General features: G+C 39.6%; 2 protein-coding genes across 2 annotated transcripts in view; one reads left to right on the top strand and one right to left on the bottom strand.

The window, feature by feature from the left end:
- The first annotated feature begins 27 nt into the window (after nucleotides 1-27).
- LOC111328627 (electron transfer flavoprotein-ubiquinone oxidoreductase, mitochondrial) lies at nucleotides 28-8,381 on the top strand. Its single transcript, XM_022933100.2, has 14 exons — nucleotides 28-185; nucleotides 262-366; nucleotides 495-647; nucleotides 1,065-1,141; nucleotides 2,505-2,586; nucleotides 3,063-3,181; nucleotides 3,700-3,777; nucleotides 4,500-4,646; nucleotides 5,447-5,512; nucleotides 5,660-5,734; nucleotides 5,889-5,939; nucleotides 6,306-6,398; nucleotides 6,497-6,665; nucleotides 7,209-8,381. Exons 1-14 carry the CDS (start codon nucleotides 140-142, stop codon nucleotides 7,775-7,777), a joined length of 1,830 nt encoding a protein of 609 aa, XP_022788835.1. The 5' UTR covers nucleotides 28-139; the 3' UTR covers nucleotides 7,778-8,381.
- LOC111328626 (pre-mRNA splicing factor CWF19L2) overlaps nucleotides 8,238-19,222 on the bottom strand; it is a 13,990-nt gene continuing 3,005 nt past the window's right edge. The window contains exons 6-19 of the mRNA XM_022933099.2: nucleotides 18,945-19,097; nucleotides 18,107-18,206; nucleotides 17,100-17,215; nucleotides 16,780-16,823; nucleotides 16,071-16,367; nucleotides 14,766-15,150; nucleotides 14,075-14,269; nucleotides 13,296-13,430; nucleotides 12,511-12,625; nucleotides 11,433-11,527; nucleotides 10,759-10,875; nucleotides 10,607-10,645; nucleotides 9,687-9,803; nucleotides 8,238-9,163 (exon numbers count right to left, since the gene is read on the bottom strand). Of these exons, the coding sequence (XP_022788834.2) occupies nucleotides 8,834-9,163; nucleotides 9,687-9,803; nucleotides 10,607-10,645; nucleotides 10,759-10,875; nucleotides 11,433-11,527; nucleotides 12,511-12,625; nucleotides 13,296-13,430; nucleotides 14,075-14,269; nucleotides 14,766-15,150; nucleotides 16,071-16,367; nucleotides 16,780-16,823; nucleotides 17,100-17,215; nucleotides 18,107-18,206; nucleotides 18,945-19,097 (2,238 nt within the window). The 3' untranslated portion in view covers nucleotides 8,238-8,833. The remainder of the gene's footprint in view (nucleotides 9,164-9,686; nucleotides 9,804-10,606; nucleotides 10,646-10,758; nucleotides 10,876-11,432; nucleotides 11,528-12,510; nucleotides 12,626-13,295; nucleotides 13,431-14,074; nucleotides 14,270-14,765; nucleotides 15,151-16,070; nucleotides 16,368-16,779; nucleotides 16,824-17,099; nucleotides 17,216-18,106; nucleotides 18,207-18,944; nucleotides 19,098-19,222) is intronic.

The raw sequence follows: 19,222 nt of genomic DNA on the forward strand, positions 1-19,222 counted from the left end.
GCGGTATAACGCGCAACTCTACGCGCGGAAAATTTGACCTTTGGATTGTTGCGTGTCTCGTTTGGTATTAGTTTACGTCGATGGACTTTCATTTTATACTTTCTGGAACTTTGGTTCTCCCGTATTAAACAACGCACACATGTGGAATAATCGTGTCTTGATTCTTGGTAAAGGCGTGCACAGAGGTACGAAGTCGTTCGTTCATTTTTCTTTATACTGCGCTTGATCTTACAGTGTTCGTCACATTCTCTCTTCTTTCAGCCTTGCGTCCGGTCTTACATAACAGACTTTGCTCAAGTGAAGCTGTACCCAAAATAACAACTCATTACACGATCGTACCGCGAGAAACTGATTCAAGATGGAAAGGTATAACTGTAATTTTTATATTTAAAGCATAACTTCACCAGCTGATTCGATTGCTTTCCTCTTTGACATAGTTTAGCGTCGTCTTGTGATCCTACTTTGTCAGACGCGAGTGCATTTGATTTTTGCAGAAGTAGACATGGAGAGATTTTCGGACGAAGCCGATGTAGTTATAGTTGGGGGAGGTCCGGCGGGGTTATCAGCAGCAATCAGACTGAAGCAATTAGCAGAAGAAACAGGAAAAGAACTGAGAGTTTGTCTTGTCGAGAAAGCTTCTGAAATCGGTGAGTTTTAAAATTTTTCTTTTCTCTTTTTCCGGTGTCTTAATCACGTTTGCTACCAGCAGAAGATCAACAGCACGCTTAATCGGAACGTTCTTACTACTTGAATTTCTGTGATTCCTCTTAGATAAGAGTGTGAATTATATTTTTTTTGGTTCATCCATGATCGTCTAGTCCGACATATATTAGTAAGGCAGACAGGATTCTGGGACACCCCCTCATTCACACCCCCTATCCACCCCTCCGGAGACGAGAGATAATTTGCATTTTCTTTCGATTATACTTATAGCTGGTAAAGGTTGATTCTGATGCATCTACCATTCAAGCCCAATTGGTTGAAGGAACTGCACAGTTACTCCACAATTTTATCTTTGATATTTGACTTTATTGAGGAGCATTAATTAAAATCACTCATTTCAGGTGGCCATACTCTCTCTGGTGCCTGCCTAGAGCCAAGAGCACTTAATGAACTTATTCCAGACTGGAAAGACAAAGGGGTAAGTTAGCCCTGGTATATTTCTAAGATCTCATCTAACTTATAACTATTCTTTCTGTATGCAACACCTTTCCTTTTTGGACAAAAATCTTGCTACTTAGTTTATTGTCATTATCTGTTTGGTGGAAGTAACTAAAGTTATAACAAAAAAATACATTATATCATATCTAGATATTTCAGCTGACATGCAAATCAGGGCTCGAATTTAATTTTTGGATTACTAAACCTTTGGTTTAGTAGACATCTTTTTTACTAACCAAATTATAAAGTTTGGTATCCAAGCTCACAAGTTATGATATCTCAAATATTGAACATTTTGATAATAACAACTAGGACAAATTAAAGAGTACTTGAAATTGTATGGTGACCTTAAAAATGTTGACAATTATGCACCTATTTTATTTCCCTCTTGTTTACCATGATTAGTCAAGAACAGTACATCTACAGCACATTCTCTAAAAAGAGTTTAAGTTGATTAAACAACTTGAGTATTCTAAGTATTCCTCTGAGAGTTGGGTCTACGTGCTCTTTGTCCTGAGGTCTACCAATGTTTAAATATGTTAGAAATTTTTACTAACCATGTCGGGTTAGTTCCAAGACACATTTTTAGTAACCAAACGTTGAAAATTATTAACCATTGGTTAACAGGTTACCGTTAATTTTGAGCCCTGCAAATATTTTAACAATCTTGTTATGCAATCTGTCCAATCTGTTTTTTACTATGAGATCATTGTCATTTTTATATAATTTTACCAAGTAGTCAAACTTCTGATAACATATAACTTTTTATCTTACAAAGGTTCCTGCTCAAGTTTGAAATCAAACTAAACTATCTGGAATAGGAATTGTTTTTTTCCTTGCTCTATTTTTTACTTAATAATATATAAGAAAAAATTTCTCAGTTCTGATTGGTTAAGATGAATGTAGTTTTCAGTTAATTCAGTGCAGAAGAGAGTTAATTCAGTGCTAAAGAGGGTTAATTCAGTGCAACGAAATGAACAAACCAGACATTCTCATTGGTCAGAATGATTGGTCAATGTCAAGGTCAAAGTCAAGGTCAATGTAACTTGCAGGGTTTGAATAAATTATTTTTGCACCTGATGCACGCGCTTTTCTTCTACGTAGTTAGGAGAAGCGACCTCGTATTTTTTCATGTATATTATTAATAGATAATCACATGATTTTCTCATGTAATTTGGAATAAATAGGCACTTGGTAAATTTTTTCAAAGACCACAAATTGCACTCGCCCTACGGGCTCATGCAATTTTGTTGGTCTTTGAAAAAATTTACTCGTGCTTATTTATTCCAAATTGCACTCGAAATCATGTGATTACCTGTACTAATTGCTTTTTGCTTTACTAGGCACCTCTCAATACACTCGTAAAGGAGGATAAATTTGCAATACTCACAGAGACTGGAAGAATTCCTGTCCCTATATTACCAGGTGAGGTACATGTGTGAATGATTGGAACCAAAGTAGGAGGCACTATTAAACAAGCGACATTTAAAAACACTTGGCTGATAGCATGGAAGAATAGGTGTTTTTTTTTTTTTTTAAGTAACAGCAGACACCATGGTAACCAAGCTGCAGCTCATCTCCAGACACAGACACTTGTCTAATAAAGAACACTGACACACTTGTGTTTGGATTGTATATTTGTAGCATAAAATGGAAGGAAGTGAGGGAAACAAAAGTAGGTAATGTAGCAAAGGCAAATTTGAGCATGAGAGCATGGTAATGACACTGAAAACCACCCTGGAGCCCCCTCCCCCCCCCCCCTATTCCAACACCTACACCAACACCATACTATTGACAATGCTTGGTTTTAACCGCGACTAAAGTACAATTAGCTTCATTACATTTAACAGAGATGATAACAGCTACTTGACCCTTGGATTTTTTCTTTCATATTTTATCAGGACTGCCCATGCATAACCATGGTAACTACATTGTACGTCTCGGGAATGTTGTTCGTTGGCTAGGTGAGCAGGCAGAAGCACTAGGAGTGGAAATATACCCTGGATACGCTGCCAGTGAAGTGAGTCGTTACTCACAGTAGGAATCTGGAACATATTTTGTGGAGATACATTTTGACTTTAAATTGAAACCCAAAATGATGAAGGATATTAGTTCAATTGGTTTTTCTTACTTAAGTGCTCCTAGACTGAATAAGAATCTCCTTGCATTAGCTTTTTTAAGGGTTGGGGACATACCATAGATAGAGAAGAAAATCTCTGGCTTGACCTTTAACTTCCCAGATCTGATTGTTAATTCTCCCCTCTAGATGCTCCACATTTCCCTGTAAATTGGTTACAAGAATTTGGGATTAGATTATGATAACAATCTCTTCTGGACAATTTCTCATTACTTGTTTGCTAGATAAGGTACAGATATTAAAGGGAGAAGTTCAATGTTTATCATGTCAGGGAGTTAATGGGTTGTAGGGTATAAAACCCAACATTTAAGCTTAACTTAACCTGAACTTAATGCAGGGAAGAGAATGATAGTATCAGCTAATTCCTTTTTTTTTTTTTTTCTCTCTTGACCCATTGCTAGGTGTTATACCATGATGATGGCAGCATCAAGGGAATTGCTACAAATGATGTTGGTATCCAGAAAGATGGTGCTCCTAAGGTAAGCAAGTATTTCAATCTGCACATTGCAACATTTTGCTATTTTTCTGGTTTAACCGGCTCCCGGTTAGCTCAATGGATAGAGCACTGGACTGTTATGCGGGAGGTTGAGGGTTCAATCCCCGGCTGGACCAACACTCGGTCTTAAAATAATTGAGAAGAATTTGCTGCCTTTCCATAACATCAAGAAATGTTTAGATATTCTAGTCTTCTCGGATAGGGATGAATAAATGGAGGTCCCCTCTTCTGCTGGGTTGGGGCAGGAGACGTTAATTTCCCACACACGAGATTACTGTGTGATGGATGTCCTCCTCTGGGGTGGGATGGGTGGGATATTGGGCGCAATTAATTTGGAGCCTCGCTCTGTTGTGCGACCCTCACCATACTCTGGACAAAGTGATTAAATATGATACAAATCCTCTGTGTAAAAGATAACTTTATGTAAATGTACCAAGGCTTAGCAAGGTTGAAGATAGAAGGATAAGGCTTGGTGGCCATTGATATCAGTGATCTGAGGCTGGCCTGTTTATATCTTTGAGGAAAAGTACCAGTAGGCTCCAGAAATGATATAATTATTTACCTTAAACTTTGCTGCTAACCCTTTTGCTCCCAATATCTTATGCAAATTCTCTTTACTGTCTGCTATACATTTCCTCTTAAAAATTGTATGGAGAATATTAGATGAATTTTAGAATTGATGATGGTATTTGCATTCTGTCACAGCCTACATTTGAACGAGGCATGGAACTCCATGCGAAAGTTACCATATTTGGTGAGGGATGTCATGGCCACCTTGCTAAGAACTTGTACAAGAAGTTCGACCTGCGGGAAAACTGTGATCCACAAACATATGCCATTGGGCTCAAAGAGGTAATTCTTGACTTGTGGTTAAAGTAATGATTTCATAATTGTTATGTTTCTTTATTGGTCTCATGATTTTCTGGTGTGTCACTTCAGGTCTGTATATTTTGGCAAGCATTTCTGGCTAGTGGTAACCCTTGAGTTCCTAAGATCTGATTTTTAACTCACCCCTCTTACAAGTGTTTGGTATTAGATTCAGATAAGTTTTACCAGATGAGTTTGAGCATTCTCATTACCTGTTTGCAGGCTAATGTGTGGATATTGTAGGGAGAAGTCACATGTCAATCATCCCAGAGAATTTAAGTGTTAAATATTTTATGCTTGCATGATCAAAGCCAATTGTTTCCAAAGGAACTGATGTGGTTTACCGGAAAGCAAGCAACACACTCAGTTGATTATCAACTAAAAGCTTTCAACAGTAAATAAATAGTCAAAGTGAATTTTGGAAAGTTGATATCTGACAGTGTGATCATTAACCTTGCAGCGCTTTGCCCCAGTGAAAGGCTAAAAATGTTAGCTTCTGAAAATTTGCGGTAGTTTATCAACCCTTATCAACTTCCATTGAATAATCAAGTTAGTGATTTTAGCTCAGTTTGTAGAGACCCAGAACACTTGTAAAGGGGGCAAGTATCTAGACAAACTGTGGTGCTACATTGGCTATGGCATAACAAGATCATTTGATTTTATCAACTGAGTTGATAATGGACACTGGCCACCATAAAGAATTTCTAGAGCTGACTTTTTCAATGTTAACCCTAAGTCAAAGCCAGAACCTATATAGTTTCTAATGCAAGGTTGTTTTCGTGTAGCTTTGGGAAGTAGCACCTGAGAAACACCATCCTGGAAGAGTAGAGCACACTGTTGGCTGGCCCTTGGTATGTTTTGATTGAAATATTACTTAACTTGTCAGTTGTAATCTGAATTGTGTGATGCACACCTGAATGTGATTTTTAGTAAAACTCAAAGACCCAGGGTACATCCAAAAGAGTTAATAGGAATTATTTTTATTTTTACTCTTACAGGATAAAACTACATATGGAGGTTCATTTTTGTATCACCTTGATGAGGACACACCCCTGGTTGCTGTTGGTTTTGTGGTAAGTGGATGGTAAAAAGATACCAATTGCAAACAGTGGCATTCTGGGTCTGTATGTCTTTCTCGCTTTTGTATGTCAAGGTCTACCACTATAATGGTAAATTTTTGGTTTCCAATGTCTTTTTACAACATGACATTTTTTTCTTCTGGTTTAGGTTGGGTTAGACTACAGCAATCCCTATTTGTACCCTTTCAAAGAATTTCAGGTGACTTGTACTATAAAGATTTTGTTGTTTTACTTTTAAGCATGTATCTTAAACTAGGAAAGTTTGTTTGTGCTGTCAGCACCTTAGGAAATGTACAGAGAACAGTATGGAGGATGTGAAATACTGATGTTAGAGTGAAAAGGGTAAAATACACCAACCTTTTTACATTGTGAGTCTAACTGTTACTTTTAATGCTTAGTTCTGATCAAGTATGCATACACACATGGTGAAAGCACGAATTTAAGAATGGCTCGGTGGTGTTCTAAGTTTTGTGCAAGTTTTTGTTTTGCAGCTTTGTGTTCAGAGTAAACATCCTTCAGTTCTTGGTTAATTGATCCTACTAAATGATTATGTGTTGCATTTTAGCGTTTCAAGCTTCATCCCTCGGTAAAGCCAACATTTGAAGGAGGTAAACGGATAGCTTATGGTGCAAGGGCACTCAATGAAGGTGGCTTTCAGGTTGGAACATTTTTGTCAACCTTGGAATTTCCCAACAACCTTGTGGTATCTCATGTATTCTGTTTTCAGTAGTAAATCATCTTCGTTTGTTTTGTCAGTGTATACCCAAGCTGGCCTTCCCTGGTGGCCTTCTTGTTGGCTGTAGTCCTGGATTCATGAATGTTCCAAAGATCAAGGGAACCCATACTGCAATGAAGTCTGGGATGCTTGCAGCCGAATGTGCATTTGAAGCAATAACTGATGAAAATTATTCTTGTGATACACAAGGTATTGGTCCTAAATTCCCTCTCTTCAAAATAAGTAAAGTTTGATTGATTGAAAGGTGATTGAAAATTGGATATTATCATAGAATGAAAAATTGATTGAAAATTAAGATAAAAAAACGTTTTGTTGTAACATGAAACAAACCTGTGAATAATTTTTGTTGATAAGGAAGTAATTTGTCAGGCTATGGACTAGTTTTGACCTGTCAAGAGGCCTATTTGATGGGACAAAACATGTATAAATGTCCAACCGTGTTATTCCTTGAACTCTTAAAAGTGATCAACTTGTAATTTCTCACCACAATTCCAATACATTATTTTGCAAACAGGTTGTTAGAACAGAGAAGCAAGTAAGCCACAGAGTGCTTGTAATCTTGATTGTAAATGGAATTCTCATGTGTAATGTACAAGGAAATGTAGGCAGTCAGTTGGGAGAATATCTCATTGGATCCCTTTCAGTCCCAATATCTCACTAATAACCCCCTTTCACTGCAATCTTCTAAGGTCGCATAATATTTACGTGCGCCTTTCATTTCTTCTGTGGCAGGTCTTCTCTTGGATTCATACGAGTCACGGCTGCGGGAGAGCTGGGTCTGGAAAGAACTCGAGAGCGTACGCAACATAAGGCCCTCTTTCCACAGCCCCTTGGGTCTATATGGCACTATGTTGTACACGGGTATTTTCTATTACATATTTCGCGGCAAGGAGCCATGGACATTGAAAAACAGCAAACCTGATGCGGAATACTTAAAACCCGCCAAAGAATGTAAAGCGATCGAGTACCCCAAACCTGACGGAGAAGTAACCTTTGATTTGCTGTCATCTGTTGCTCTTAGCGGAACAAACCACGAGGGGGATCAACCGGCGCATTTAACCCTTCGTGATGACTCTGTACCCGTCAATAGGAACCTGGCGATTTACGACGGACCCGAGCAGAGATTTTGCCCCGCGGGGGTGTATGAATATGTCCCCAAGGAGGAAGGAGATGGAATGAGGTTGCAAATCAACGCCCAGAACTGTGTTCACTGCAAGACATGTGACATTAAGGACCCCAGCCAGAATATCAACTGGGTGGTTCCCGAGGGGGGCGGGGGACCGGCGTACAATGGAATGTGATGACAAATTCGAAAATTGCCATTTGTTGAGTTTCCTCTCCAAAAAAAAAATTAATACAATCCCTAAGTTATTTTAAAGCGTCACAGCTTTCCGTGAAAGAATTATAGAAATTGAAATGTTAAGGGACAGTCATTCTCTATATGAGATTATCTCAAAGCAAGATATCAAAAGCGCTCTCAATGAACTTCATGTGTTTGTCGATTCGCTGTCTTTAACATTCTCGCTCTAAAATTTTCTCTCCTTTCGTTACTTTACAATGTAATTAACTTCTGTAACGGGAAAAATACGTCAAGTTTTATATAATCGAAAAGATTTAAAACCGATAAGCACATAATGAACGATACATGAAAACTTCAATCGCTGAGGCTGCGTTGCCCTCAGCCAGCGGAGTAGAAATAGGATTGAGATCATCGCTTCATGTTACATTTTTTTATGCAGGAAACTAAACAGCCAATTTCAATACTGTTAAGCGTTTTATTATCTCTATTGAGTTTAAAAAAATGTCTATTTCACGTTGTTTGGACTCTGATTACAATTCCACTTCGGGAGATTCATTTTTTTACGATAAGAGTCGATGTACTGGGCAATAAATAAAGTAACTCTTCCTGTCCTGGTTTAATTTTTAAAGTGTCCGAGTCACGTTCCCCTATGCTGTCATGTTTCGTAATCCACTGCGCACTGTTAACTTGGCGCATTTAAAGAGCGCCTTGTCTGTTGCAGTGGTCTGTGATTGGTTTATGAAACTCGCGCCATCCTTTTCACCACTCAGGTGCAAATCTGAAACCAAGGCATGGCGTTTTCCCGCGCTTTAGCCAGCCAACTTGTTTTCACTTTGAGTTTCTACTGGTTCCTTCAGAAACATTCCTCTAAAACTGGCTGTGGTGTTTACTTTGGATTTGGGCTGGAAACACTTCACTAAAAATCTTTTAGCTCCTACCACCAAGCTTTGTGGTAAAAGGGCGGATACGACTGCCCTCATATCCTACTCACGGGACTACGTCATTCTGGAAAGTACACTTGAACCCGGCTATGAACCAACATTCTTGGCGACATCTTTCAATTTCTTTCTATCTTTCGTGTCCAGTCATAAGGTTTCCACCAGTCTGCAAACTGCAGCACTTTTCTTTTGTGATGCTCAAAATTTTCACGCCGTGGATTTCTCCATCTTTGGGGCTCAAGGTCGAGCATACCCCCAATAATTTCTTTGCCGAAATATAAAGGAAACAGCGTTTCATCCTCAATGACGTGTGCAAATCCCCCATCCAGTCCGAACTCGACGCTGAAATACGGGAGACCCTTTGGAACTGACGCACGCAGCGCTTTTTTCCTTGTGTCCACCAATTTCACGTTTTGTGCCCATTCTGTGTCTGACTCTAATATGGCTTTCTATTTGAAGGAAAATAAATGAAGTTCAGTAAACGAGGTTGACAACGTGAACCTATCTCTATTAGTAGCAAATCCGTGCTTTTACTTCAGTACTTTTTCGTAATGGTCGTAAACGCTGGTTTTCCAAGTGACTCCAGGCTCATAATCGTACGTTAGATCACGAATTAAAGCCTGACACAGCGGCCAATCATCAGACATGCGCAAAAAGATCGATTTTGTAGGTGGTCACGTGTCAATTTGTTGTAACAGTGGAGCCTTGTGCACGAGGGCCATGACTAGTAACGTCGCTTATTGCAGTGTTTCGAAACGGTCCAATCATCAAGGAAATACGCTCTCTCTTTTTAGAGTCCTTGATTCAACATTAAGCATTTGAGCTTTCGAGTTATGTTTAAGCGATGAAGATCAATCTTCGAAAACAAAAATTGTGCGATTGATTTCCAAAAACGTGGTCGAAAGTATATTGAAGAATTGGACAGTTTCTTTTAATTACCAGGTTTAGTAGGCGTTACACGTGCGGACCCACCTTGAAATAAATGGGAGACATATCTCCGATTTCTTTAGGGAGGGGAATGCATTCGATGATCATGTGATGCTGCTTCCGTAACTGTTTGTGTGTTTCTAAGAAAACCACGTCCTCCTCCTGCGTAAAATAAGGATGACTATTAACTTCTCCCAACGGTGCCAATTCAAAGTCAGACGCACACTTAAGGAGAATAAAACATTTCGTCAGTGATCCACGATAAACAGGGAGCCTGGGCACAACGTTTTCATGACTCACAGGCAGCCGAACATTGAGAATACTTTTCCTCAGCGCTTGCCGCAGATTTTTTTGTCCTGAAAACTAAACTTTCGTTCAGAAGGCTAAATAGCTCTCCAATAGATTGATAAACGTCTAACCCTGTTTTCAATATTGTCAAAAGCCGCCTCGCTCAACCAAGTAACAAGCACAATCTCAGGTCTTCTTCCACTAGTTATGTGAAAAGCACAAAAACTGACCGTTTTAGAAAGTTTGTAACGAACAAGTTTGCCACTTATTTAAATCAAAATGTATAAAAATCCATTACTTATTATTGTATTTTGTAAGCTTACTTCCATGTATCCAATTTGCTGACTATAACTATAATTCAGATCTTCTGCAAGGGGTATAAATAAACAAACAAACAAACATAAAATCGCCAAAAGCAGTTGCACCCTCCTTATCTAGGATGACCCCTTCCCTCTCAACAGTGACTAACAAGTCATTTCTCCTTAAAACATCACTACAATATGGACCAGAGAGGTGATGAGAAACAAGAAATTTATCTACAAGGGGAAAATGTTCGATTTAAAATAAAATTCTCATAGCTTAAGTTAGAAAAAACGTACAGGAGACAGAAGGGAGAATTGATATCGAGATCTCGGAGGCTTACGGCTTTGTCACAGGGTAGCTTAATATTTACTTACCTTTTCTTCAAACATCTTGGTGAGGCCTTTTTTGTAAATCTGTGTGGAGATAGCAAAGGCGTTGAACACCAAAAAGAAACGAATAATGTCAATCCGAGAAAAGATTGAAAATTCTAAATATCCCAAAAGATTCAACTGTTTCAAAAACAAACCTGAATTTCACTCCAAACGTCCTCGTCCAGCATGGTAGCCGCAGAACAGTGTTGCATAGGGATGATAAGACAATGACCTTCTGTGAGAGACTCGTGCAAAGGAAGCGCCAGATAAACCTAGAAAATACACACTTTATTTGAGACAACATGAACAGTAGACTTGATTACCAGCTGCTGTTTGTGGAGTGAGCCCGTGGACACCCCCCCCCCCCGCCCCCCACAGTCGTGGGAAGTATCGAAGACCAGACTCGAGAAACGGCGGAAATTGAGCCCCGTGAAAAGCGAGGTGGACTAACGGTTATCACAATGGACTCCTCGTCGGTTCCTTCTCGGTTTTCTATTTTGTTTTTGTTCTTCATAATCGATGCCGGACTGATTCTGATTCTTAAACATTGCCCACAGTTGGCACTTAATGCTAAACTGCACATGCGCAATACACCCCACCTTAACCTTTTAAACCCTTAAAGTGACCAGTATCGACTTTCTCCTCACAGTAATGCTGCTGAGTCATTCATTAAGATCAGGAGAATGTAGGAAAAGATCCCACACCCAAACAGCTTTCGATTGTCAAACCAATTCTCCTTGACGATACCAAAGGAAATATGTAAAAAGAGTAGGGAGAATATGGGCAATGATGTTAGGGTTAAGCCTAAATAATACACAGCTCACCCTACCTTGAGTCCAATAGCAATGATGAGATGTTTGGCGATGTCAGGGTTCTCAAAACAGAAGCGACATTGTGCAAGTTGAGCAGCCAACTGTCTATGCTCTGAAAGAGATTGATACAGAGCAAAACAAATCGAATTCATTTTCACCATAAATGGGTGACGCAGTGGCCTAATGATGGTCAATGCGCTGAACTCCTGGTCGAGAGGTCTGGGTTCAAGAGCTGGCTAAGTCATTGTGTTGTATTCTCGGTCAAAACACTTTACTCTCACAGTGCCTTTCTCTCTCTCCACTCAGGAGTAGAAATGGGTACTGGTGAATTGTCAGGATAATCTGATGAAATGCTGGGTGATTATAGAGAGATTTAGCCCTGCGTTTAGGTGAAAAAGCCGCAAACGTCAGCTTGTCCTTTCACGTTTCACGTAAAATAGCGAGAACCTTGTTGCTTTAGCTTTGCGTGAGCTCACGTCACTGCGGAATGGACTGGAAGCCGTCTCGTGGGTTAAAGTGAGTTCTTGTGGCTGTCTGATGAAGAAGAGCGCAGCATTTGAAGGATTTTCATAATGAAACTTCATCTGCCCTTGTATGACTTACAGGAAACAGTTTTGTCGCACTTTTCCCGGCAATTAACCTTCACGGAGCGCGAGAAAAAGGTAAGAAAGTCTTAACTACACGGCAAACTCGAAACAGGTTACTCTCACGTAGAAACGGAAAATTGCAACTGGAAAACGTGAAAAAATGGCAGGAAAACCGAGGTCATGTGGTCACGTGCAGCTAAATCTCTCTAATCTTGGGATTGACGAGCATCTAATCCAGGGGGGGAGTAGCGATACTCATAGTCGCTTCCTGCTATGGAAACCGGGATAGGCTGCGGCCGAGGGTCACGTGGCTCAAACACAAGCGCTTTCATTCTATCAATAGCTACAATAAGTAGGTCTGTTATACAGCTGAGTTTTATCAGTAAAATTTGATATCGCCAGTCCGGGATCATTTAAGACTTTTACATAGAAAATGGAGGAAGTGGCATGTTATTCCTGCAATTGGAACGATATTTTCTGTCGCTGAGTTAATCAAAGCTTTACTAACCTTTGATTGCTCTCTGCTTTTCTCGTTGTTCCATTTCGGCCGCAGATCTCTCTTGTGCAGCAGATGACACAAAATGATCGTCTATGTCGAAGTCATCTGAGAATTTTGCGCTTGCCTGCAGATAGGAACGGTTTACAATCAGTTTTATAAATATGCCCTCCACCCTTCATCTAAGTCCTGAACCCAACTATGCCAAGGGAATGTGCCATTTATCTTTAAAACTTGATTTCAAATTCGGTCTGCGAACAGTACATTGTATGGAAGGTACCTCACTTAAGGCCATATTTTTCTCTTTGAACAAGTTGATAATACAGTAATAACAAAAAACACTTGACGGTTTTCAACTCGCCTTCTTTGAAAGCATTATTTTTCGCGTTTCCCTGTCGTAAAGATATGGGCAGGTAAACCCCGTTTTTCTTTCTGGGGTGGGCTCCTCTTGGGCTGAAAAAAAAAACCTAAGCTACGCACTCTGAACTTGACGTTGTAGTCTAACAACGCAGTTTAATCTCCGATTGTCGCTTCTTTTCGTTCGCGAGGAGAAAAGTGACAACCGGATGTACGTTGGCGATAGCAGGCCACTAATAAGAGGCATAAATGGATTACTAATACAAACAGTGAAATTCGTTACCCTCGACTCACAAACGACAGTACCGCCCCAGTTTTTGTAACCTTGACAAGCACTCACCAGAAGCCCTGCGATCTGAGCGCAAGGTACACATTTGACCGCTTTTGTTTTATTTTTTAGGCCGCGAAAAAATAAGCAAGCATTGCGTGCCTTTGATTACCTTGAACATTTTTGCCATCATGGGATCATTTCGCCCAGAGTTCGTTTTCTCTCTTCTCACCATTTCTTTCAGGTCATAATTATCATCATCTGCGAAGTACCTCTCCCTTTTACCTTCCTTACCATGCGTGGCAACCTGCATTGTTTGAGAACAATCTTAGAAATCTAGAACCAAAAAGCCATTCGGTCAAAATATCTTTTTCCGGTTGGCAGGTTTTAATTCCCCATCCCATTTCAAATCAGGTTCTCGAACAAAAGCGTGGGGAATAACTTCACAGTGGGTAATCGAATAAGTCTATAGGCTTCCAGGAGCCGTAGTCAAAAAGATATTTCTCCTTACAATGATCAGAAAGAAATTTCTCCTTACAACGTAACTACATTTTCAAACAAAAAAGTGATGAGAAGAATGCAAAATATCACCAAAGGGATATTGTTTGATTGAACACTAAATTCTCAGAGCTAAAATAATACGTACTATTTGACAGACAGTACAGAGAATTTATATTTTGATCTTAGTAATAAAAGAGTTGTGAAATATTAGTAGAATTCTCACACCATTGTGTGCCAAAAAAAAAAACCTTAAAAGCACTTTAACTGTCACAATAAACGTTGCAATCCTATTCAAACCCTCATGTGTGTTTATTGACGATATCTCTTGTCTACACTAAGAAACAGCAACGAAAGGTAGATGAAGCAAAACTTTAAAGTGGCATCCGTATGTTTTAACAAACGAAGGTGTCGCACAAATTTGAAGTTGGCAACTCTCCCTGACGTTTTTACCTTTCGACGCTTCTTTCGTCCTCCACTGGTTTCTTCAGCTGTCATTTCCACCGGCCATACGTTTCCTGATGCATCTGTTCGTGTTAATAAAACCATCTGCTCCTCTGCTGTACCACTTTCTTCCACTTGCGCTTCTTGGAGCTTCTTGTTTTCCCTCATTTCTTCCAGCTGCGCCTTCAACTTAGTTGCTAAATCCTGTGGAGTGTTCAAGAAATGTTCTTCCATCACTCAGACGCAAAAAATCACCAAGCAGCCAAAAACTTCAAAAAATTTAACAACAGCATTTACAAAGCATTATCTAACGTTGAAAATCTCTGGAAAAGAACCCTGCAACAAAGCACTCAGTGTGTATTTCCAAGTCGCTGCATATCATTTTCTCGCTGCGAGCATGCACGAGGTTAAAGCAGCCTGAATTTACGTGACTTGTTTTGGGGACAGAATTCTACTACGAAAACAAAGATAAACATAGAAATTCTCCAAGCCACACGAAGCTAAATGGTCACTACAGCGTGTCGCCGGCGAGAACTGATCGCCTTGCGGGACACTCTCACTTTGCAGCATTAGTATTCCAGTGGTACAGTCTATCAAGTTGTTTAAGTCCGCTACTGTGTCACTAAAAAGCTTAGACCTCAAGACACTACTTCAATCTATGGATTGAAGTCGGCTAAAAATTGAGATTTCTAACGCATACCTCATTTCCCATAATTTCCGCCTTCACAATCTTTGCTCCGATGTCATTCAAATCCTTCTCAGTGATTTTCTTTGCAGGAATCACAACAGGTTTTTTCTCTTCGACTTCTTCCTCAGAGCTCGAGCTGTTGTCCGTTTCTGATTCTGGTTTCACTTCCGAGACTGATTCTTTCTCCTCGGTGCGCTTTACTTCCGGTGGGGGCGATCTCTTCTCAGTTCCAGTCTCTGTCTTCTTTCTCCATCCGCCCGAGGGCCTGGAGATTGGTCTGTCGTAAGAGTGCCTTTCCTTATTTGTGTTTTCTTTCGAGTCGAAGTCCCAAGTTGAAGACTTCTGAGGTGTGGATGTCGAAGAACCAGGACGCTTAAACTTACCAACGAAGGACGACCTACGGAAATTTTGACAACGAACGACAATTCAAAATCTCATTGTCAAATTTTTAGGAAGATATGTGCTCCAGAAACCATATGTTATTTTAATCTCCACCATTAATAGTATAGATGAAATCATCATTGATCGCGTATCATGATTTTCAACGGCAACCTGACCTTTTTAAAGGTTATCTTCAAATTTGCCAACAATTCTACAATGGACGCTGCCATTTTGAATCCTGCTTAGCACGAGTTTAGTTAGTTTAACTTTGTTCTAATTAGGTCTCAAACCTCTTTTCTAGTTCTCTTGGAGATCTCTTCAAAAAACTGCAAGCTGATCTCATTTTGTTCAATAATTTGGGCAGCACCTGTTTTTGAACCGCGCACAGTTCTTTTGTTTGTTTGTCCATGTTACCGCAGAGTTCCTCATTTGAAGCCCGTTTCGCTTTAGAATCGCAAACCAGGGTAAATAGCGAATATTTTTTTCAAATACTTTCAAAATGGCGATGATTAAAACTATATAGTTTCTGAAACATTATTTTCCTTCAACCTTTTTCTCCTTAACATCTGTATGCATATTCTTCATACTGTTCTCTATACATTTCCTAAGGTGCTGACAAGGAGAATTTGTTTAACAATCAAGAGCTTCTTTAGTTGGTGATCATTTCCTTAATTCTCCTGACCTTAATGTGTGATGTAGGGGTGATATTGTAAGGAGAAATTAGATGCTGGTCACTCTTAGTGGTTTAAGAATTAAAGGCTACAGCAATTTGTCTTTGCGGCAAGCCGATCAACGTCTTGCGATAGTTCACCTCGAGTGACCGGGCGAATTCTCGTAAAATTTTTCAGCTGCGCGACAGAAGTTTGTTGCCTCTGCGATCAGTCGCTCAAATTCATAATTTGGGCGATTGGCCACCGCAGCGCCAACACTCAATACCTGTTATCGTCAGCGAAGTCCCCAGGACGAGCAAATCTTTTTGTGTCATCCCTTGGTCGCTCTCCCCCTCTCTCCCCTTGTTCTGGTCTTCTTCTCCATTTACTTTCCTCTTCGTCTCTTGTAGACCTGTGAGTTGTTTCTTTGTCCCGAGAAGATCTGTCCTCAGGGCTTCTGTTTCTGTTTCGTCTCCATTCTTTGTCTCTGTCGCGACGTCTACCGTCCCTTCCTTCCCGTAAATCGCCTCTGTATCTTTCTCTGTCTCTGTGCCTGAATTCCTCTCCTCTCCGCTTTTCTTCTCTAAATACACAAACAACGAATCACATCAGAACCGTCGCATCGATTCCACGACTCTTAAGCGTTTGCAATTCAATCACGGTTAGCACTATTTTCAAAGAGGAATTTTGCACCCTGTGATTGGTCAGAAAACTTCTCGTCATCTTCTCCACCAATTAAAATATGAATTGAAACCAATAGCGACAAGGTCACTTGGGTTTTCCAGCGCTTGAGGTCGTGTATTTGACATGGGATCCAATAGGTTCCTTGTGGTATTTTCCCTTGTTCTAACTGGACACTGCGATTACTTTGGTTTGGTTTTACGACAGGCAATCGACACTGTACACCTTGTGTCAAAGAAAATTTTGCCTAACCAATTTTTTGTGGAAAAAAATATGTGACTATAAAAGATATGAAATAAACAAAGAAATAATACCTCTTCTCGGCCTCTTGGATCATAGATTCCAGTTTCTGTACAGACTAACATTATGAAGAAGATAAAAAGTAAAAAAAAAAAAGTTTCTTCATTAGTGCCAGGAAAAGGGGCGTTTGCAAAGTTTGGGTTTACATCTAATGAGCTGCTTTCCAATTGACTGACGTCCAAATTCCCAGAGAGTTTTATTAATTTTCCGCAAGTTTTGTTCTGTGGACTAAACTCTTATTTCTGGCGACATCTCTATGATTTGACATCACCAGACTGCGACTTGGACACAAGTTGAGTTTGAGGCCCTGTGAATTTACACAGAAAGGACTAACCCCATATCTTTTAGCAACAATATCAGCAAAACTCTTGCCCTCCTCTTCAGCTTCATCTTTGGCCCTTTTATAAGCTCTCTTTAACCAAGCGCTGCTAAATGAATGTCCGACATTTCCTAAGAGAGGATAACAACAAGCATTTTCTTTATCGCTATGATGACCTACGCAAGGGACACTTCAAAAGATTCTTGCACTGCAACTCAGAGTGTTTGTTTTAGTCAGGTATAGCGTTGATTTGCTCCACTTTGCTTTGCGATTGGACATACAATCTTGTTCCCATCATCGCAACCTCAGCTTTTGAACTGAAACCAATTGCAAATTGTGACTTATGCTTTCCAACGCTGGAGGTACTTTGCCTATTTTAGCTTTATAATGTGAATATATCAACAAAGTTGAAATGGTAAATTGGCCACCGTTACGATTATAAAAGCTGACGTTTCGAGCGTTAGCCCTTCGTCGGAGCGAATGAGCCCTTCGTCATTCGCTCCGACGAAGGGCTAACGCTCGAAACGTCAGCTTTTATAATCGTAACGGTGGCCAATTTACCATTTCAACTTTGTTCATATATTCAAATTATTTCGTTACCCCCACCGACGCAGCCCCAAACAGTTTCTTTAGAAACTATCAGCCTTTATTCATTTGTATTTTAGCTTTAGTTTGAGTCCTCTTGAGATACTGACTACTGTCCTCAATGGTAGATAGAACTCACTTTGATTGAGTGTCGAAAGTGATTTGGGTTTGCTTTGTTTTTGCTTTACTTCGCCCTGTGATTGGCCCAGAAAATTCACCTCACTCTTTCAACCAAACAGATGCAAAAATAAAACCAATCAACGTTTCCCGCACTTAAGGCAGTTTGCTTGTTTTAACGTTACATCATAAAATAATAAAGCTTTTCAGCATTAGCTCTTTAAGGTATTCTTTCCTTTCCTCTGATTGGAAGGAAAATCATATCTTTGTCACCTATGGGAGAGAAAGGGTCTAGTGATGAGTTAACCAGGCTTTGTTACCTTCCATGTGATGGGTGTCCTGTGAACTCTTCTTCTCAGATGGTAAACCTGTGCCTCCACCTCTCCAGTATGGATTCAGTTCTTTAGCATGCTGTCCTGGCTATGAGTACCAATAAAATACATCACCATTTCTTAACTGTCAGCATGATCCAAATGGTTTCAGTTTAAAATGAATTCAAACTAGTTTGACTTCAGTCTTTTTAAGGATAGCAGTTGTACAACCTAAGTACTTTCTCATAAGTTTTGGAATTTTTGTATATCTATTAATTCGTTTTCTCTTTTCTTTTCACATTCTCCTCGGAAGTACTTTTTGTCATTGTTTTTCATCAGTTGCACTTCCCCTTGTTTTTAACTCCAGTTTCCTTTTGGCATTAACACCTTTTTTCAGCCAGCTTCTTTAGAGGTCACACTTAGCACAGTTGTCTGCTTAAGAAGTCTTTTCCTTAAAGTTATTTGTGGTCACATTTTTTTGGGAGTTATGAAATCAATGTTCGCATTTTTACATATACTTTACTTATCTTTCATTTACACTGTAAGTTTTAATCTGTTATCTTGTTAGCTGGTTTTCGTGATATAAAGTTCAATGTTAAGAAGATATTGTCTTGCTTTTGCTGTTACAATGGTCAGTGGTATTGTATCTTGAACATATTAAGTAAATACCAATCAATCCTGTTAGAAACCATTTTTTTCCTGAAATTCCATTGTTATCATTTTCACCAAAGCTTTTCTACATCTAACCTATTCCTCGCCTTCTAGTACCTTTTTACTCTTTGGACAATTATATCAAGTAAACAGGAGTATTTAAATGGAAAAATGAAGAATCTTTCTTTTACCCTACCCGATCCATGCAAGACAGAGCTTTTGTTTTGCCATCATCTTTACTTTCCTTATCTCCTTCTTCTTCTTCTTCTTCTACCAGATGCACAGGATCCTGGGAGCTTGACGTAACTGGCGGACACAGCATCCAGCTGTCACGCTGCTGTTGCATTACCTTTTGTGAATGACAATACAGGTAACTCCTTGATGTTTTACACCCTAACATCAGTATGCATATTCTCCATACTGTTCCCTATACATTTCCTAATGTTCCAACAAGGAGAATTTGTTTTACCAAAC

The sequence above is a fragment of the Stylophora pistillata genome, chromosome 9 (assembly GCF_964205215.1).
Source record: "Stylophora pistillata chromosome 9, jaStyPist1.2, whole genome shotgun sequence".
NCBI classification, from domain to species: Eukaryota; Metazoa; Cnidaria; class Anthozoa; order Scleractinia; family Pocilloporidae; genus Stylophora; species Stylophora pistillata.